Genomic DNA, 21,554 nt, shown 5'->3' with positions numbered 1-21,554 from the left:
ATGATGTATGAATGATAATGTGATGAATAATAAACTTACCTTGAAGTGGTGAAGACTGCATACACTTTGGGGTTTTTGTCATCTCTGGTAGGAAGCATGAAGATGTCCTCTATAAGAGAGAGGGGAAGCAACACAAAGGTTATTTGTTTGTATTACCACTATCTGCACAGAAGAGATTTGTCTACCACTGTGCCACTGCTGGCGTAATTGGAAATTCTGTTCCTTTCTAAAGTAAACCCTCAAGATTGATTCTGATCAAAATAAAACTCAGTTTATTGGCCCAGATTTTCTTTTTATTCTCGCAATCACTTACGGAGCTCATCAAAGTGTGTGTCCACTCCATCTGGTCCAGGGATAGAACACACAAGTCTGGTTTTGAGGAAGGTGGTCCATTTATTGGTCAGACTTCTCAGCCCACCCACATCATTCTGAAACACAGCCACATACAGTGTAACAAAACCACAGTCAGCATAGTGTAGCTGTCAAACATGACCAAAAGAAAACCACAATTAATAACACACAGTTAACCACAATCCGACTGTAATCTATCTAACGGACTCACACACAAAATCAACACACAGCATCACAGCCTGACTCAGATTCCCTGTACTAATTAGGAAAATAAACAGGTGAAGCACATGCCTCTAGTGCGAATCTGCTTATTTAAGCAGCACAAAGGAGGCCTTCTTGTTAGTATAATGACAGTCAGGAGTAATTGAAAAATGGAGAGGAAACAGAGAGAGAGAAACAGTGGAAAAAACATCAAAGGAGAGAGGAAACAAATGTAAGTGCAGCATGTTGGAAGAGAGTACTAAAATCAAGCAAGGCTGCAGACTGATAATGCAGGGTTTATCTTTGCATATGAATTGCTGTTTTAAGTAGCGGCCTTTTAATTGAACTATGGTAAAAGCATTCAAGTGCACCTCTTTGTAACGCATAGAAAACTCAAGAGATCCTCCCTATTAAAGTTGGCCCGTGCGCTAACCTAGTGATATAGAAAAGATTGTTAGGGTTCAACACACACAAAAACACACTTGTGTTTAACAGACAAAAAAAATGTAAGCACTTAATGAGGATGTTTCACAGTGGCAATAATCTTCAAAGAGGATTGAAGTGAAGTGCCCTCACTCCTTTTACATGCAGGGAAAAAGACACAGATAATGAAGAAAAAATACAAAGACCAAAAGAGAAAGATGGCAGAAAGAGAGGGCTGTCGTCAGTCTGCTTTACAGCTTATTCTTAGGTCATAAATACGCTGAAAGCTTTTCTCTGAGAATGTAGCAATAGGCCTCCGAATGCTAATGGCAAACTGCTGTTAGGGCTAGTCCCATTTGGAATGACTTATGGCACACTGTATAGCATACAAAAGGTCCCGATTATAAATCTATTCGGCTCTCGGTCAGCTGTGCAGTGCCATCAAATAGAACTTAATAGGCATTGAAACATGATATGCTTCTTAAATGTCTTGCAGAATCTAACATCTAAACAGAGAGAACGTTTGATTTACAAAAAATGGTTCCATTTGGGTATGAATTTGAAGTTTGGCATTTTGCCTTAAGCATAGAACTTTGAATGATGACTTGTAGCTCCAGTAAAAAGTCCAGTAAAGGCTCTCACTGTAAGACACATTAGACAAAAGCACCTGCCAAAGTAACATAGTCTCATGTAATGTAATGGTACCATACAAAATATGTTTTCTTTATCACCCATTTAATAGAGAATACATGCATATCCTTTGGGGGAAAAACAATGAGAATGATATGGCGTGTCGATCTCAGTAACAATGTAGGCAGCAGCTCTAAGATTTCCTTGTCAGCAGGCCACAAAGGGGCTAGAACCATGATTCACTGCCCCAGACAGACTCTTTCAGATGACAACAAAAGAAGAATGTATCAGAGAGGCCTCCTTCTGGGTGACATAAAACACTCTTGTAGTGGCCAACACAATGATCCTTATCCGATCAAATCGAGTTAAGATTCCCTCATACTGTAAGAGGTATTGCACGCCTACTGTCTTTCTCTATAGTCCCACTATATTGCACTTATCTATCTTCCAAAGATAATTTCTCTCATTACCAACTGGGTCCATGTCCAAGTCCATGTGCAAGTATCTTAAAGTAGTTGGGGCTTTTCATTCTTCCAACCTCTTTTTTCTCCCCTACCTATCCAACCATCTGTCATAGCCTCACCTCCATTCCTCTGTGCTCCTACATTTTTACAGTACACTTCTGTTGTATAATATCTCACCTTGCACACACGAGCCACTCGGGACAGGATGCTCTTGCCGTTGCCTTCCCATGACACCTCGCGGAAGAAAAAGTATATCTTATCATCATCTGGATTGTAGGTGTCTGCAATGGCATGAGCAGATATAAACCTGGCCTCTGAAGACACGGTGAGGAAAAGAGAGAGAGGGGAGAGTGTTAAAATAAGTCAGGTAATGGATTCACCATGCACCGCAACCTTGAGGTGGGATTAACGCTACACCTAGCACAAGTTTATTTACAGTTTTGTTCCATATCTACAGAAAGGTCTGATATATTGCCTTTTCTATTTTCTAAGCTAAAGCATGGGCCACTATCTCAACCTGCCGTACAACTGAATATATAGACAGATAAAGTGATTTTAGGTTAGTTTAAAAGGAGTTTTGTTTACTTTTCTATGATTTTCAACCTGTATTGGCAGTATCTATTAGGCAGCAGTGTGGCATAGAGATCATCTTGAGCTGGAGCACCCAGTCTCAAACATCTACCCTAATCATGTGTCCTCTGAGTTTGACACAGTATTCAGATCCTTTAATCAAAAGTAGTCAGTTAGAAGCAGCGGAACAAGCTATAAACACAATATTGACATATTACCATGTTATAAAGTTGAACATGTTGGCAACCAGTTGCCCATTTACACTTTGAGCAGACACAGAGCAAAATTATCTTAGGAGATGTGTTTCTTGACACACAAAAAATGTAAGACCAATATAAACTCTCCGTCTTGCTCTGTTCTGATCTCCACCGGTAATGAAGGGGAAATCTGTCTCTTTAGCTGCTAAATATTCCATTATGCTCACCAGCTCGTTGCTAACTTTGTCGGCTTTTTGTTGCTGGACAGTTAGCAAACAATGGGTTCATCAGAAGTTTTTGCTGGAAACAACTGCCTGTTGCAGCTGGAAATAAGGTTGATTAAAGTGGTTTAGAGTAAACAAAAACAGTAAAGTTCCTGCAAAACTAAAACAATTAGTTGCAGTTACTATTATTAATAGCAGTGCTAACAAAGGGTTTCTGGGCTGATCTTATGTGAATTACAGTAAGACATCAGAAAAACATATACCAAGAATGATTAGTAATTAGTAACAGTGTGACAAGAAGAACATGGACAGTAAAACGTGACGTAGGAAAAAGCCTGTGGGGATACACAGCATGTTGCCATCTGTGTCTTGATTCAGATGGGGACTACGTACAGTCTACAGACTTATGTGTTTCAGTGACATTACATCAACATTGGCTCAACCTCTAGTAGCCCAGCCAACCACCAGAGGGTGATTCCCCAACTGAAACAGCTCAATGTACAACTGCTAACACACTCGACAGAAGGTCATTGTTAGTAAGCAGCACTGGAAAGATGTTCCACAGGCTCACAAGAACAGAAAGACTGCAAGAAGGGATGTGCTTTCTCTCTGCCTGCCCTGCACCAACACATGAACTCTGTACACATACTTAGAGAGAGAAAGAGAGAGAGAAACAGAGAGAGAGACAGAGAGAGAGAGAGAGAGAGAGAGAGAGGAGAGAGAGAGAGAGAGAGAGAGAGAGAGAGATAATTACTCCAAACATCTCTGACTGTGTGGTTGTGAAATGTGAAGACCATGTGTAAGGATTTAGATCCGGGTGACAACTGTTGATACACGACAACCCATCAGTGGCTGTAAAACACTCAAGACTGAAGATGTATACAAAGAGAGTCGACTCACTCTTCAGTGATGACTGTGTGCGTGCGTGCACGTGTGTGCAAATGTTTGTGTAGCTACAAGGTTGTGTGACTAAGACCCTGCATTTTGTGGAACACTGTAAATTCCCCTGTAGGTGTGGTCCCTGTTCAGCTATGGCATTCATATAAAAGTTCCAGCTAAATGAATAAGTGGCCTGTTTCCTCCGCACTGGAATGTCAATAACCGTCGTGAGGGCACAGAGGGGCTCTTTGTATCAGTAGAGAGGCTTGAAGTTCGGAGAAAAGGCAATAACAGGTTTTGAGGGCACTCAGCATGCTAATGTGGATATGTGCAAGCATGTGTGTACCATTGATCCAGTATTCTTCAGACATGTCTGTGCGTATGTAGTGCTGGTCAGGTGGAGGGCCAAGGGAGCGTGTGAAAGTTGTGTCTTTGCCCAGGAAGTCTGATGATGTGCCCGCATACAGGTACTGATCTGGACCAATTACAGACACAGGTCAATCAGTCATGACATTACATTATGCAATAGTAAAATCAGCACATAAAGAACATTATTGTACATAAAAGGTCAAACAGCAGTAGCATCTTACAGTCCTATTCAACATGTACACCACGAAAAAACAGACCTTATTGTTTAGCTTTTAGCATTTTATAGGCTTACCTCGGTAAACCTACATAGAAAAACACAGACTCAGAAACATTTCAAGAAACAAACATATGAAAAACAGATAAGGCTCCAAAGCCTTTTGTGTTTACCAGGCTCTGCCAAGTGAATGTGTTGCTGACAGAAAACTGTCTGCTCGCCTCTTTCTTGAGCAAATCATTTGCTGGAAAGTGCTAGGAATACAAATTTACTCAAACAACTGAGTGGAAACTTGAGGAGAAGCATCATTTATTCCTGGGTAAATGGTGCTGTGCAGCAATAACATGCTGCACAGCAGATAGGCAGGCAGAGGATTGCCATGTTGTGTGAGTGTTGTGTGATGGCTCGTTTTACCTGTGAGGACTGAGGTGAATGGCTGCGAGGGATCAAAAGGACATTTCAATCTGCCAGACTCCACTGTCCTAGACAGCAGTTGGAACACGCCATCCTGGGAGACAAAAGAGAGATAATGTGAACCTTTAGCTAATTTAAATCCAACTCCTGAACTTGTGTCAAAATTATCCTTCACTCGCTCATATCTACTTTACCTCTCTGCGGCCAGTGATTTCAATGAAAGCACAGTTGGGGTGGAAGGATCCTGTCCCACAGGCATAGACATGTGTTCGATTGTAGTTGTGAAGGACCCTGACAAAGTTAGCACACTCCAACTAGGACAAGCAGGGGCAGAACAAGCAAGAATGAACAATTATAAGATGATTGAACAGGTGTACTGTATATTACAACACACAATAGTGAACAGATAAACTTAGAATCTAAATGATTTTTCAAGAAGTGACTTTCTTTGGAAACACTTACATTTGCATTTTTGCCTGCCAGTTTGCACATTTCCACTTGGTCTCGGGGAGCAGGCCAGTGAATCTAATGACAGGTAAATAAGAAGAGAAAACATTTAAAATCTCATAATGTTGTATGTGAGCTGTCACTCAATCAAAGAACTTGAACACTGACATTTACACTTTCACTAAATCTCTGCCAATATGTGCTACTGCAAAGCGTTATAACCCTTTGAGCTAATGAAATAACAATGTAATGTGTTTGAGCTGCAGTGGTTCAGAATGCAGAAGCCAGACTTTGCTCAACATCTGGAAGGAGAGTGCATAATACTCCTGTTTTAGCATCTCTACACTGGCTACCGGTGCACTTTAGAGTAGAATGAATTTTATGGATCACTTTAAATGGTACTACTGAGTGAGCTCCCGACCCCCTAACCAGATATGAGCCTAAGTGCAGCTAACTGGCTCTTAAAAGCTAAAAACAAAAGGAGGCCAGGAATTTGCCATCAGGGCCCCTCAACTTTGGAACAAACTGCCAGAGAAGTTCATGCAAGCCAGTTCTTTATTCTGTATCAAATCCCTTTAAGACACACAATACTTAGCTTTTACTGTAATTATTCAATTTATTTTTCTCGGTGAACTTGTATGGTTTTTATTCAGTTCTTTTCCATGTTGTATTTTATTTCCTTTTGGTCTGTACATTGTCCACTGTTATGCTATAAAGTTGCAATATAAACAACTTAATCTTAACATTTTAAGGGATTATTGTACAATTTTCGGGGTTTTTAACCCAATTAAATTTTCACCCCCAAGGGCTTGTAAAGAAGAGAGAATGGGCCCTATCCCTCCATTGTCCTGCAATTTCCACCATGTTCACCCCATGGGGTTTAAAAAAGGCTTTTGTGCTTCCCTGGTTACCCCTTAAACCCCACCAAGGGAAACCCATCGCCAACCCTTTTTCATGGGTCTACAGAGCCTGAATATGCATGCAAACACACCGGCAAAAAATATCAAAAACCTCATGAATTTTCCAAAACGGCTACCGCCTTTAAAAATTCATACAAAAAATAGTGACAACAGGGTGTTTTGACCCGAGTATGGGTGGGGCCCCTTTTTGAAGGGCCTTAAAACTGGTTTTTAAACTCGGGAAAAGGAAGTGATCAGTTTTCTTGTTTTTCAACACATTTGGGAATAAAGTTTGACAAAGCAGCTTCCCTAAAAAATTTAAAGGGAAAAAAAAACTGGAATGTTTTTCTTTAGAATATTTGCCCCCTGTTTTAGTTTCCTGTGGTCCTGTTTTTAAGGTAGGCCCCCATCATTTTAAATGATGAAAACCAAAAATTGCTTTTTTAAAAATTAAAATTTGCCCCGTCAAGGGCTGGGCCCAGAGGGGCAGAGAAAATTTGACCCTTTTAGTGGGTATTTCCCCCCGGCCCAAAGTATCAGTAAAACCAAAAAAGGAAAAAAAATGCAACACTTTGAGAGGGAAAAAAAAATTTAAAAAAACCAGATAAATTAAAAAACAATCTGTTTATCCCACTTTCAGATCCAAAACCCCCGTGCATAAACCCCACCCCCGCTTTCCAAAATTTTAAACCTGAAATTTCTTCCCAAATTCATTTTGGTGTGGTATATTTGCCTAAGGGTGAACCTTATTTCTCCATAAATATTGTTATTTTTTTGTGTGCCCTATTTAAAATGATGCCCGGGCCCTGCCAGAAGACAGTTTTAGACTGCTGTTTAAATTTAAAGGTGAGCTTTCTCTAAAAAATACTGGTTTTTAGTACATTTCAGCTTAGCAACACTTGGGGGGAAAAAACCTTACATTCCCCCCAAACAATTGGGCCAAAAAAGGTAAAAGGTGTCAAAAGCCGCAGCGTGGGGGCCCCATAAAAATGACCCCCTTGCCCAAAAAAAAAAAAAAAAAAATTTTGGGTTTTAGGGGGTCTCAAAGGACTCCAAGGGGTTGGGGGGATACTCCATCTCCGTTCTAAAATTGAAATTTTACCCTTTTTGTCACAGGGTGGGGAATCTTAAAACTTTCTTTAAACCTTCAAATTCTACCCTTAAACCCAACCCTTTAAAGGTGCTCAAAAACGCTAAATTTCCCCTTTTAAATTGTATTTAGAGGTTTTTACCAGAATGGGGGTTTTTTGTTTTGGTTTTTTTAATTTTTTTTTCAAAAAACCCATATTTTTTTTTGGTGTGCCCCCCATTGTGCAGCTCCCTTTTCACCCTTTTGTGTTGAGCTCCCCCTGTTTTAACTACCCCGTTTAGGGATCTCACTTTCCTCTTTGGGGGGGGTTCCCTACACCTGGGCCCGGGTACGGGCTACTAGCAATCAGAAGCAGAGTTTATGAGGGGGAAACCCCGCTAATTTGGGGGAGCAAATTTAAAGTGTTTTAAAAAAGGGGCCCCCCGTTTTGCGCGGGAATTAAACGCTGGACTACAATAAAGCTGCTTGGAGCAGAACCCCTTTTTTGAACAGGGTTTTTTCTGGAAAATGGTAAGTCCCCTTTTATAAAGCTTCCCTTTGGGGAAAAACAGTTTTTGGGGCCCGTGGTTTTTTCTGGAAAATGGGAAGTCCCTTTGATAAAACTGCTTTTTTGGGGGGCGAACATTTGTGAACAGTGTTTTTCTTGGAAAATGGTTTAATTTCCCTTTTGGGGTTTGGCCCTTTTGGGGTTTTTCCCCTTTATAAAAAAATAACGGCACCAAAAAAAATTAGTACACAATAAAGGGAAAAGGGGAAAAAAAAAATAAGCATAATTTGAACACTTTCAGTTTTGCAAAAGGCCTAAAAACTGCTGTTTATTTTTTGGAAATAAATTCTTCTTGGCCTTGTTTTTTTTTTTTTCTTTTTGTGTGGGATCGTTTTTTCCCAAAAATTTAAAAACGTAATAATTTATAGATTAAAATTTTATTTTATATAATATATATAATATGTTTTTACAATTGGGCCCTTCTTTTAAAAGCATAGCGTAACCCTTTTGGGGGTTCTGGGGCCCAAAGGGGCAGTGTCAAGCAGGAGATGTGATCCTGGCCCCCCAAAAGGAAGACGACCTCTCTCTTCATCCGCCCGCCCCGGGGGAGGGAGTGGAGGCCTCGAGGGGGCCCAAAAACCGGATACACGCCCCGGGTTGCAGCCCGGTTTTTGGCCCCCAAAAAATAAAAGACAGGGCATAGAGACAAACCAAAAAGTTAATAAACCCTGCAGTACCGTGAATGCTAAATTTTTCTTTTTTAAAAAACCCCCTTGGGGAAAAAATTTTTTCACGGGTTACGCTTTAAATTGAACTTTTTTTCTCTTCAGTTTTACTGATTTCAAAAACCCAAAAACGCCCCCGGGCCCTTTGTCTTATTAAAAAAATGTTTTCTTGGGGTTGGCTCGCAAAATTGCCTAATCCTCTGTTTTCAAGTCCCTTTGCTTTACATCCTGACCCAAAAAGAATACAGTAGCCGAAACATTCAACAGCACATACTTCAATTAATGCATTTTCAGATATCTTTAAGGGTATTTTCATAGCTGTAGTTTCCTGACTAGACCTCATGGCCGATAAAGTGATCTGTGGTAGCCCAAGCCGTCATGGAAACCGTAAGATTAGATCATGAAAAGAGCAGGTAGAATACCTGTTGCTCACTCATAAGACGATGGAATCATTTGCTGTTGACTTCAATACAATTTATAGTGGTAACACTTTAAAGGACAAAGATCCTAATCATTTTCAGGTTTGTACTTTTGGGGTTCTACTAGAACATGTTTGCATGGTTTTATGTTAGAAAAACACATTACTTTCCTCATACTGTCTGTCTAAATACAACTGTATTCCCCCCTTTGTCCGAAAAATCCTTTTTTTGGGTTTTCTTTAGGGGCTTTTTTTAATCTGATGTTTTGGGACCCAGGCAGCCCACTGGGTTGTCTTGTTTCACAGTTTATTGGTTGGTAGGTAGATGTACTGCACTGACAATTTGAATTTTTCACGATATCCCACCTTTAAATAAACTGTTCATAAAGAGTTAAAATATACTGCATATTGGCTCTGTTTGTGTCGGTTTTGTTTGGTCTCCCAGCTTCAATGGTCCATTTCTGGGAGCTGAACACTGACTACATTTTCAGCTCAGTACTGTGTCCTTGATCTACTTGATCTAAGGAAATCTCTTCTATCACCAGGCTCTTTTCAGTGCACCAGTATAGCAACATGCCTTGAATAAACACTGGCCACAGGACTGGGGGAGTCCTGTGGGAGTCACTCTGAAAGGATTGACATTGTGATTATCCTCTTGGTGTGAAGGATTGAAGAGGTTACCAACCCTCAATATTTGAACTTCTAGGACCCCTCCACGCTACGCAATCCTTCTTAATACCTCCTCCCATACACTAGCTCACACACAAAGCACCCCCACATGCTCATTTCGTTCACCCCTATACATACATCATGCCCCCAGCAGACTAAACCTCACAGAGAGATTAGTCCTGCTAGCCCTTGGCTAATGCTAATCTGCTCTGTAAACACGTAGCACTGTGAGCCCACTGAAACCGCCTGCTTATCTTAGCATAGTGCTCCACACCTTTCCTGAGAGAAGAGAGCCCTCATCTCGCTAAACAGCTCTTGATTAGTTCCTCCGCTGGAGCTCTGAGGTGCTCTCCTCCACACATGTATTTGAGTAAGACATCACCATGTTAGCTTACTGACACTAGATTTAGGCTGACAAACTATTTAAACTCTATAATACTAGGTTGGTGATGGTGCAGTGGATATGACACATGCCTTTGTTGTTGGTTTGATTCCCACTACGATATATCAGCCAATGTGTCCCTGAGCAAGATACCTCACCCCTTGTTGCTCCAGAGGCATGCAACCTAAAACACACTGTATAAAGCAATTATAAGTTACTTTTGATAAAAACATCAGTTAAATGACATGTATTGTAATGTCTGCCATTGTAGAAGTGCAGACCACCTTACACAGCTCCGTTGTTGCCTTTTGTATGAATGTTGAAAATAAGAGGACTAGGTTGAAAAGAAACATTGCAGTAATGATGCTGTTAATGAATCTGCCATATGGGCTGGAAGAAGAGTCACATCTTTTAAGCACACTATTCATTAGAAGAACCTATCGACTGTTGTACCCTGCATTAAGCTAATTTTTATGTTGCATAATCATAGCCTCGATCTGCCATTATCAATGTGTAGGAGTTAACGTCACAGCTAGTATTGTTAAAAGGAACTTCTAAACAAAGAAACCAATGAAGAATAGCTCAAGAACAGGCAAAATTAGTTCACTATATTAAGATTAGATCTGAGTTTGGATAAACTGTTACCAGTACAGTAATTGTCCTTAAAATTTACTTCTTACTTCTTACTGTAACTAATAAACTAGCTTTTGAGTAATATAGGCCACAAGACTAAGGATATAATGCATGTGGTGTAACTTAGTCCATTTGGGCACGCATTAGAAACAAAGTCATAACAACAATATGAATGTGTAGCGTATTAAATATTTAAACCAGATGACTTTACGTCTCATTTGGCAGAAGGCCACAATGTCTATGTTGTGACTCTGGATGTAACTTAAACTTGGCCCTCGAGATGTGTTTTTTTTAGAGGAAAGCTTGTAAGTCTGGAGCAAAAGGCAGTTGTTTTTTAGGTGTTCACTCAATCAGGGATGATTTCACTTCGATTGTTTCACCCTTCACTCATTCAAGCTGCACTTTTCACAGGAGGGCGATGCAATGTTTGAAGAGTGATCGCTGCTGGGTGGTGTTGCTTTTGAAGAGTGTTGAGATGATTCAGACTGAGAGAGCCAAAAATGGGCATTGTTCTACTGTTGTGAGGTCCAAAGGAAACCACTGCAGGTTTTTCTTCTTGAATGAAAAGTAAAGTTTATTCAGCCGTGCTCAATGTCAAAGCCAAGAGACACACCCTGATAGAGTATCAAAGTTTTAAAAATGTCTCAGATATATGGCCCCATTAAAATTCAATTGTATATGAAATGATAAACACAATTATTTTGGTTGGTTTGGAACAAACATTAAATGAGATAAACTGTGGAGCTAAATACTAGCCTAACTGCTGAGTAAACACTGTCCTTAGCAATCATTATTCCTTCAGCTACTTACATATATTTATTTTGGACACTTAATGTGTCTCTATTTCCAGCCATAGGTTTTGGAAGCCTTTGACCAGAAGAGAGCCTTTGGAGGCTGAAGACAGAGGGAGTTTACTTTTAGGTCACAGTAGGGATTCAATTTTATGGAGCAAGACTGAAGTTCATTTGTGTGGTTTCTTGTAGCTGATACATAGAATGAGTGCTAGATACTTTGAAGTAAAGTTTACACTGGAGTCCAGAATGGGTTTTAAGGGGAGCAATAATTCAGCTTTCCCTCCGGTGGCACAAAACAAACAGCTGACGCAAAACTAAACACATGAACGCAGTGCACAGTTTGAACGACGGTCTGTTATGAACCAAGAGCATCCACATAAAATCTATGTTCTGTGTGTGAATTAAACATACGGGACTGGACTGCGCTAACACTGTATTTTATTAAGTGATAGCAGGTTTGGGAAATAAATATTTGTCAATGAGAGGATTTATTGGCTGTGGTCATCTTCAAGGAAAAAGTGAGAAGGGAACATTCTTGTGCCCATCAAACATGACAATCTTCAAATCAAAATCAAAATCAAAATGATGAGGTTGACAAATGAATCAGCAAGTGAGTCTTAGATCTTTCTTTACAATGTTGTTTTAAAGACCCTTTACTTTAACAGTGCAACTGAGTGTGCTAATCTCTTTTCACTTTTCCTCTTGGCTGTGTGCACAAAGTCACATGAGAAATAAAGACAAAGGAAGACAAAATATCACAGGAAGAGAGAAAGACATGACCTTTGAAGATGCACACTGAAAGGATGAAAAATACAACAAATTCAAGCGCTTCATAGGTATAACTATAGCTCTAACTATAACTCTATCTAGGTGCCAGTGCACATGCTGACAAAAGTTGATGGAATGAGGTCAAATATCTTCAAACCTCAAATTACCCAAACATTTTAATTTTACTTTAAGACTGCCCTGGACACACACTGTAATAATAAGAGAGTGTAAAAGTAAATGTAAATATGTAACAACAATAGAATTAACAAACAAATCAACAATATTTCAATTCTTACCTCCGTGGCTGAGTTTAACCCTGGGGACACTTTGTTTGATGCTTGCTCCAAAAGGGAGGGTGGCTAACAAGATCAATCCCACCAATGGGATGGGATGGGATGCTACCTTAATTCTCTTCCCTTTGCCCTCATAATTACTGCCAGACATGCAGTGCAGAGCCCCAACTTCATTCCGACTCTGATAACCAGAGTCCCCTTTCTTCATGGTGTGTGGAGTAGTCTTGTTCAGTTTTCACTCTGTCCTTTTCTGCAACCCTGGAAAGAGACGGGAGTGAAGAGTCAAGCTAGGGAGGAGCAATCATAAGTGTGTGTGTGTGTGTGTGTGTGTGTGTGTGTGTGTGTGTGTGTGTGTGTGTGTGTGTGTGTGTGTCTCATCTAACTTTGTGCAGGATATGTACACAGGAATCTGCTGTGACTATTCAGTCGTTTCACCATGGAGCCCTACAGGCATGTCCACTCTCTTTACCCGTCCTACATCAGCTGTTGTCTGTCATTGGCTTCCCTTTTGTGTGTCCTTTAAATCTGTTTGCCCAAAACAAAGGTCAGGCTAACAAAACAGTCCCATTCTACTATCTTTCAATCGGCCATGCCTTTCTCAGTTTCTCTCTCTCCTCTTTCTTCTTTTGACCTGGATAACTCATTTAATTCCTTAGCTAAATGATACTTGCCAATAGTTTTAGCATTAGCCGACGACCCTGTCAGCTCCACCTTTATGTCCTGTAAAAAATGGGGCACGTTCTGTCTGGGACTTCACAGTGCATTAAAGAGGCCTGTAGCACAATCATTAGTTCACACTCAATGGAAAGTGAGATGTATGAGTTAAAAGTCATGGGAATGCTCACTATCTTTTCTGGCACTAATAAGCAAGGAGAACTTGAGCGATGTGCACCAATTGAACAAAGTGAAATTATTGTAGAAGAAACTGGACATTTTATTGGTTATGTTCAGGGGAGAATTCTAACATTTAAACAACAAAAATGTGTAAATGGGACAATGTTTCAATCACAGTCATTTGGAACTGACAAAAATCAAACTGGGATTGAAAAATTGTCCATGTAAATACATTTGTGGTGTAGTTACTATCTAATTTCCAATAGCCTTGCACTTGCTTGCATATGTGATGAGCATTTACAGTAACTACGGTCTTTCAATCATGCAAAAGTGATTATAACAGGACACAGGTTTTAAAGGACGTATAAAGGAATCATGCAACTAACAGTTATGAGTCTGTAGAGTGGATGTTTTTTAATTTAATATCGAGAGACAAGTTAGAATAAAATCAAGAGCAAAGTGCTAATTAACAAACAAGTTGCGCCTAAAAGTAAACACTCTTGCAAGGAATCAGTACCAAATTATTCGTAGGTACAGTGTCTATGAATATTCATTGTGATTACTTTCTTAACTTATTGTTACTGATTTACTTTGATTCAGGTGCTATATCACTATATCAACTATACTGGTTGAGTGTTGTGCCACCTAAGAAAAGTGGTGCACTGTACTACATTGGAATGCATTGTTACCTCATGTAACCTCACCCTTAATCAGAATTGTTGTGGATGTAGTGCAACACTCTACCCAAAAAGAAACTGAGTATGAACAGTCTTTTTAACCTGAATTCCTGCACATTCCACAGCCATCTAGCAACTAATTAACCAAACAATCAATGAAGAAATTAATGAATGCATCAGAAGAATGTCTCCTCCCTAAGGCCTTACTGCTACATCTCCCTTATTACTTTCCTTCTACCCCCATTTCAGATAACACACATCAACTTGTCTAGTGACAACATAAACAATGTCGACCTAAATTAATAGATCTGATGTGGCAAACTCGCGCATCTCAAATACTAAAAACCAAGCATTCATGCTTCCTGTAGGAAAAATTGGACAGATAGAGGGAAGATCCCCCTTTGGGACAAATTTTGTCTATACAGTGGCAAGAAAATTATATAGGTTGACATTTTGAGAACATACATGCATTTATGCCTACACACACAGATTTGCAAGGCATGTTGGCAGACAGATACAAGCTGTAAAAGTAATTTCACTTTATTTATTTTCCTTGTCCGGTTTTGGCATGGTGTTTGACACTTGAGTTCATTACGGAGCATCAGGACCGAGTGGCACGTATTCAAGCGCCCCGCAGCTTTAAACTGGAGAGGATTAGACCCTGATAAACCGACTGCTGTTTACTTAAGATGACAAATTGAGGCACCTTCACACCTTCAGGGTTAAAAATACAGATATAGAGCTTTGAGTGATGGATGGGCAATCAGCAAAGAGAGTGAGAAAGTGAGCAGGTTTAAATCTGTGTGATCTTTGCACACTTTGTGAGCAACAGTGATAGTGCTGGTGGTGGTGTTCATCCTCCTTGCAGTATCTTCAAGGGAGCAGTGACACGATATCAACCATGTGAGTAGCGTTCAAGTAATGTATCTCTCTTTACCGTTTAAGTGCCTACATCTATCAGCATTACAGGCCTGTTTAGCACAAAAATACATCCTAAACAATGGAGAAAGCTCAAACCTTAGAAGAGGAGGAATTAAAAATTGCATCTGTTGAGAAAAGGAAGTCAACAGCAGATCGTCATGCGATATAGCATGGAAGGACATAACAAGCCCTGCCAGTCAGTCAATACTTTGGAAAGGCTGAATAATAGAGATGAAAAGAGAGATAGAGGAAAAGGAGTGCGACAGAGTGAGAGGTGCGAAAGAGAAGAAACAGACAGCTTGTGCCATGTGGGTTAAGCTAACACCCCTGTTTCCTGGCGGCTACAGTCCCTGTTGTCTTTGGCAGCACGGCCGGCACACAGTGCAGGGGGTGATGGGAAACAATCCTGATGGTAATGGTGACAGATTTAAAGCTAGCAGCCAATTATGTGCTGCTGGCATCTGATCTCAGCCCAACATATAGCATCTTGTAGGTGTCACTTCCTCAAACATAATGGCTTTTCTGATTTGGGCTCAACATCAAACAATTATGTTGTAGATTTGCCATAAAACAATTTCACCAGCAGCCATTAATTAACAATGATCCAAAATATATTATCAAGATGCTATATAAAATACTGCAGCTAAACGTTTGACTGAAATAATATTCCCAGCAGAAGTTGTCAGCCGATCTGAGGAAGGAGCAGATGGTGAAGAAGTGCTCTGGCCATGGGCATTCTCACACAGAGACCACCCCTAATGAGGCATTTAGCAACACCCGGCTGCCCTGTAGAGTACACTATTATCAAACCCCTCCATCTCCACAGGACAGAGTGCATTAGCACGGCTATTTGTCTTTATTCCCCGACCACAGGCACTGACCTGGCAGAACAACATAGGTAATTGTTTCTAGCTCTCAAGACATTGGTTGTTTTTCTTGGCAACAGTCAATCATATTTTTTTTTTTTGGTTATCCTTGCATTTAAGCAAGAATGTAACTCTCCTGTGAGTCTGTGTGAGTTTATGTCTCAAAGGGGAAATACAGGACAGCCACCATGCCAAACTGTTTGTGTGTTCACTTAACACAAACTATGAAGCATATACTGTGCAAGGAAAATTAAAGTTGCTCTATTGGCTATAACTCCAGTGGTAGATGGCAGTAAAGAGGGAAACAAAACACTGTTCAAATATAGACAAGCGCAACCTTTTAATTTATGTCTTGGCGCTGTCATACGGTATATTTTATTTCCATCACAAGCTAATTTACTTCTAGAAACAAAGTAAAATAGAAACATCAGCACTGTTCAAATGTATGTGAATAACAACTATTAATATTGATGTGAAGGGTCCAACATCAATGTCTTCTAATTCCTGTTTAAAATATTTGGCCTTAATAATGTTAACACATGACACACTTGGTGCAGCTCTCATGGTGTTTAACTGTACGCAGAGAATTAACTGTTGCCAGAGAGAAAGTAAATATGAAACATGTGATCCTTGTGGCAATGTAAGTTTAAAAACCTCAACCTACTGTACATACGGTTACACTAAAGCTTTTTGGCAACTTTTTTTGTATCACTTACTAATTTTTTTAAAATGTGTTTACTCAAGTCATAAAGTAAACATCAAGGCAGCAAGCTGTGATTCTTATTACATTTTATCTGAAAAATCAATTCTCCACCTTATCTGAGGAAAACCCCGCATCTATCAGCACAGCATGTGTATCACTTGGGAAATTATATATCACCCCAAAAAATGAATGCAAAATAAATTGCTGAAATATCCCCTTGCGAACAAAATGTAATCATCCAAATACGGTGATACAGAAAGAGATGGGCTTTGAAGTTGAAAATGTAGCGGTAAATTATCCCTAAATAATGAATGAACGCAAAGTACAAAAAGGATATCTAATACCTCTCCATGGACTAGAACATTTGATCCTTTGCCATTAGGAAAGTCAGTATTTCCTGCAGTCGTTTACCTGCTAATAAATCCTATATATCAGAATTCCATATGCTGTCTGATTACAGAATGCCCCTCACAAGACTAAACAACTCTGACAGTTAACTCCACTGCCCTAGTAAAAGAGTTTATGTGAGGTTTTGAGTGAACCATTCATGCCCTGTTCTGCATCACATGAACACATTCACAACACCACATTCAAAGTAACAGACATCTCATGAAAATCCCACTTTGCTTATGCACAAAATCAGTGAAGGGTTTTGCCAAGATGAGAAAATATTCCAGTGGAATTCTTTCCATTATAGCGGTGAAGAGTATATCTGTGGAGAAAAACCTAAGGATATGGATGAAATTCCAACCCTGAGGTCCTGTCTGTCCACATTTTGTCCCTCTCTAAGCTGTTATCAGGAAGAAAAAAACTGGTAAGAGAATACTCTGGGCAACTTCTGGTATGATAACCAAATACACCAAAGACACATTAAAGTGCCTAGTGCTGCCTTTGTTAAAGACTCACTTTATGTCCAATGTTGCAGTTTTATCCTTCAATCTTTGTAAGGGGACGACTGAGCACAGCTCTGGGACGGTGCCAGGCCAGCTCTGGTCTGCTGTTGTCACACCAAGGGTGAATGGAAAGGTGGAAGAGTGGGGGCGGGAAGTGATACTGGATCTGTGGTTTAACTCATTTTATATAGAGAGGATGGTAACAAATGGAAAACAATAAAGTGGAAACAAAGTTGAGAGGTTTTTCAAAAAAACAACGGCATATAGACACATCTGCCAATAGGTTTGTTGATAAGGGACAACATAACAAGTAACTCTACACATGCTGAACAGAACATGACCCGGGCTTGCAACTCTGAATGTGTCTGAGTCTGCATGCATGAACATATGTCTGTGGGTAAGCTGATACCATCCTGAGATAGGCAGATGGGAGCAATAAGGCATGAAAACAATGACTGACAGTTGTAAGTGCTCTCACTTGTCTCCCAATGGCCTGAGGATTCAGGTACACCCATGTATGCTATGCAACAACTCCTCTCGAGAGCATTACTGTCTTTTACAAATGTGGGAAGCAACTCTATCGTTCACATAGGCTTCTTTTATTTGGCTATCTCTACACCAGCTCCAGTTCAGTAGAGACAATGAAAACACGGGGACCAATAAGGTTAGGTACCGAAACCCGGTGCTAACATGGCACCAGTGGCTAAACGAACGGTATCTACCGGACTGAATAGCACCGCTGATTTCGGGGCCTCATTTGGATGCTACTTGAATGCCTGCACTGCCCTCTGATGCTCCAAAACCGAGGTTACAGGCAACAGAAGCATCACTGCACAGGACGCTAGTTAAGATAGATAGATAGATAGATAGATAGATAGATAGATAGATAGATAGATAGATAGATAGATAGATAGATAGATAGATAGATAGATATTTAAGGATCCCAAAAAATGGGAAATTATGGTATTACAGCAGCAAACACACATCAGTCACAAAGCACAGAATATAAATATAAATAACACTTGGAAGCAGGTAATGTTAGCCTACTATTAACTAGTAGATGGATTAAACATGGTTTAAATGCTGACAACTAACATTAAACAGTGTAAAGTAAAGGATTCCAACACCGGGATGTAAAAGCCTGCAGCTGCCCTTGTCGGGAAAACAACACAGAAGTTGTGGTGCGTTCATTGAAACTGCTAGCCTAACCCTGTGGTGCATTCAAAGTTTTTTTAAATACCCCTTTCCCATCTGGTAGTTGTTTTTGTCGTTTACCAGAAATTTACTGGGGAAGTAAGTTATCATTATTGTTATTACATTATTAATACATCATTTAATTTTGACCATATAGCCTTAGTAATAAACAAGTATTTCTTAAATGTCGCCGAGTGTCATGAGCTCTTTTATTATTTTTTCACTTTTAAAAAAAGTATCGGCTCAGGCACCGTTTAGGCACCAGCACCGTTTTAAAAGTATTGCTTTAGCACCTATATCGAAAAAAAAAAAAACGATACCCAACTCTAGAGACCACAGAGCTGCAGGGCAGGCATACCCAGCCGGACTGTCTGTCTGCAAGTCATTGGCACCTAGCCGTTGTAGACTCTTTAAACTCATCACATCGCTGCTGCAGTAAAGGTGGCCTAGCTGCTTTGTCTGTGTGCACTGAAGGATTTCTGGAAACATGACCATTTAAGGTGAGGCCAGTGTGCAGCATGACTACAAGTATGTTTGAATAACACTTTCCACCAAAAAAACTGTTGAGTTTTGAGAAAGAACTCTTTCAGTTTTTCATTTTCATCACCGTCCAGGAAAAAGCCTCGGCATGAACGGCATGACGTTGTCACAGAGTGCAGGAATGGTGCTGTAGGCCATTCAAAACACACCTGAATATTGTAGCTGTGATTTTTAGAGTAATGATCAGTCCAGACACGCATTGCAGAACAGGAGTGAATAAAAGCACACAGGCTCAGGGTTAGCACAGCATGGGTTTGAAGTGATTGATACAGTGAACAAAGGAACACACATATGCTACATAAACCCTTCAACCAGACACACATTATTATGAAATCCTTTTTCCCAACCATGTTATCGCTCTCACGGAAATAAGATTACAATACAGTTTCAAAGTATGTTGTCACTTTTCAAAAGTACCTTCAAAGCACTCAAAGATTACGAGCATATATTCACATATTGTGATGTCAGCAGCAGTCCTCAGCCTTCCCCTATCCACAGTTGCTGTGTATACATCAGTCTGCATTAAGTATGCCCGGCAGACACTACTTGAGTGACGTAACGATTGGACAATGTTTAAAGTAGAAAATCAGATTCAAGACTTTCTGAGTTGTCTTTCAGTAGCCCGGAGCAGAAATCATTTATTTACCCCAGTCATGCTTATCGAAAGCCCTGAAACGGCAAGAGAAATCAATAACCACACAAATTCCATCCCTTCCTCTCTCTGCCTCCCTTCAATAGTTTCTTTGCCTCTCTCAACAGTCCCCCTCAACCCAACCTGCCTTGTAGGGAGTTAGATAAACCTTTAGAAGTGCAGTAAGTGGAGAGTGGGTCCTTGAGACTGTTAGGTATACAGACCGGGGAAGGATGGTTTAATAACTACACCACTAAACCCACATGAGTGTTTTTTATTCCTGTATGCTTAACAGTAAACCACAGAAATGCAAACGGTGCAGTGAGCTCCAAAAGTAAAGCAAACATGTTCACTACAGCACGTTTGATGTACTGTTGATCCGCAATGTGAATATTTTGGATCATCAAAGAAGCTCTGTAGGTTTAAGTGTGGAGTCCCCATATTCGCCCTCCCTCCTCAAAAACAAAAATATTCACTAATATAATATATTGTATAGTACTATGTAAGGTAAAATATATGTGTCTCTCTTGCCATATATTATTCAGTCGTGTAAATTAAAATGTAATGATAGGTTAAAAAGATTAATATCACAAATGCGCTTCCATTCATAGAAATTCATTCACTGTTAAAAAAAAAAAACATTACGGCTGTCTGATAAATAGCATGTATTACAAAGATTTGTGATTTTTACAATTCTAGTAATTTAAAAGGGTTACTTGCAGGCTCCATTGCAGGTTGATAAAATACATCGTCATATAAGATCATAAAAAGTATTTGAAAATCCAGTACATAATGTGAAAAGTTAGTTGTCACCTTGGTTATAAACAAAGCAGTTCAGAACCATAAAACGTTGTCATTTATTAGACACGTACTAAATCCTGGCTTTTAAGGGTGAAATTACGGAATGCTGCAGAATTTAAAGTCGGGATATGACAGATGACACATCAACGGAAAAGGAAGATATGCAAATGTAGTGGGGGAGTCTAAAAATGCTTTCAAATATAAAAACTGTATTTTGTCAAAAACATTATATAGCCTAAGAACATGAAGTTAAAGAAAACGTGTAACGTTAGTCTGTATCCTGTATCGGCTTGGAAGGTAGGTTTATTACTACAAGCAACCGATGGGAAAGGCAATAGCTGAGTAAACATCAACTGAAAAACAGTAGATTAACTTATTCTTTTTAAATAAACTGCACGTGATTTCCATTACAGTTGTTGTCGTTGAAGCATTTCATCTTACCTGCGTACTCAACTCCGTGTCTTCTCACATGCAACACATGTCCTCGCTGTGGACAGTAGCGTCACTTTGCTTAATTGCCTGGCGCACAGAGTAAAGTAACCAAAAGTATAACTATCCTCTTGCGAAACTTCGTCCTGACCGAAAGAAACGTGGATGGATAAAGCGAATACTGCCCCAAAATATTTCCACTCCCCTTAATTGCAGTCAAGCACACACTAGCGCTCTTGAACTCTCAGTGCACTCTGTCTGTGTGTGTGTGTGTGTGAGTGTGAGTGTGTGTGTGTGTGTGTGTGTGTGTGTGTGTGTGTGTGTGTGTGTGTTGGGTGGCTGGTTACTCTGTGGCAGTTCGCTGCGGGAAAGACATACGGTAAACTCCCAATTACGCTGCTGGTACGGGAGGGGATGGGCCCTCAGCATCTGTACCGGCCAGCCAGAACTGAGCTGGGAGATTATACGACACATTCTCGCATTTTAGAAACAATAGTATAGAAAAGCATTATTGAAGTGTACAA

The 21,554-nt window shown here is 40.0% G+C and overlaps 1 protein-coding gene across 1 annotated transcript in view; it reads right to left on the bottom strand.

Annotated features, from left to right (window-relative positions):
* Positions 1–21,322, bottom strand: part of sema3d (sema domain, immunoglobulin domain (Ig), short basic domain, secreted, (semaphorin) 3D) — a 34,687-nt gene extending 13,365 nt beyond the window's left edge. Inside the window, exons 1-10 of the mRNA XM_032524662.1 lie at positions 21,043–21,322; positions 12,545–12,799; positions 8,363–8,631; positions 5,399–5,461; positions 5,131–5,250; positions 4,937–5,030; positions 4,286–4,414; positions 2,247–2,383; positions 314–428; positions 40–109 (exon numbers count right to left, since the gene is read on the bottom strand). Of these exons, the coding sequence (XP_032380553.1) occupies positions 40–109; positions 314–428; positions 2,247–2,383; positions 4,286–4,414; positions 4,937–5,030; positions 5,131–5,250; positions 5,399–5,461; positions 8,363–8,631; positions 12,545–12,749 (1,202 nt within the window). The 5' untranslated portion in view covers positions 12,750–12,799; positions 21,043–21,322. The remainder of the gene's footprint in view (positions 1–39; positions 110–313; positions 429–2,246; positions 2,384–4,285; positions 4,415–4,936; positions 5,031–5,130; positions 5,251–5,398; positions 5,462–8,362; positions 8,632–12,544; positions 12,800–21,042) is intronic.
* Positions 21,323–21,554: the final 232 nt, after the last annotated feature.

The sequence above is a fragment of the Etheostoma spectabile genome, chromosome 8 (assembly GCF_008692095.1).
Source record: "Etheostoma spectabile isolate EspeVRDwgs_2016 chromosome 8, UIUC_Espe_1.0, whole genome shotgun sequence".
Classification (NCBI taxonomy): domain Eukaryota; kingdom Metazoa; phylum Chordata; class Actinopteri; order Perciformes; family Percidae; genus Etheostoma; species Etheostoma spectabile.
Note: the sequence above shows the minus strand (reverse complement) of the source record. Positions and strands in the feature narration are given on the sequence as shown.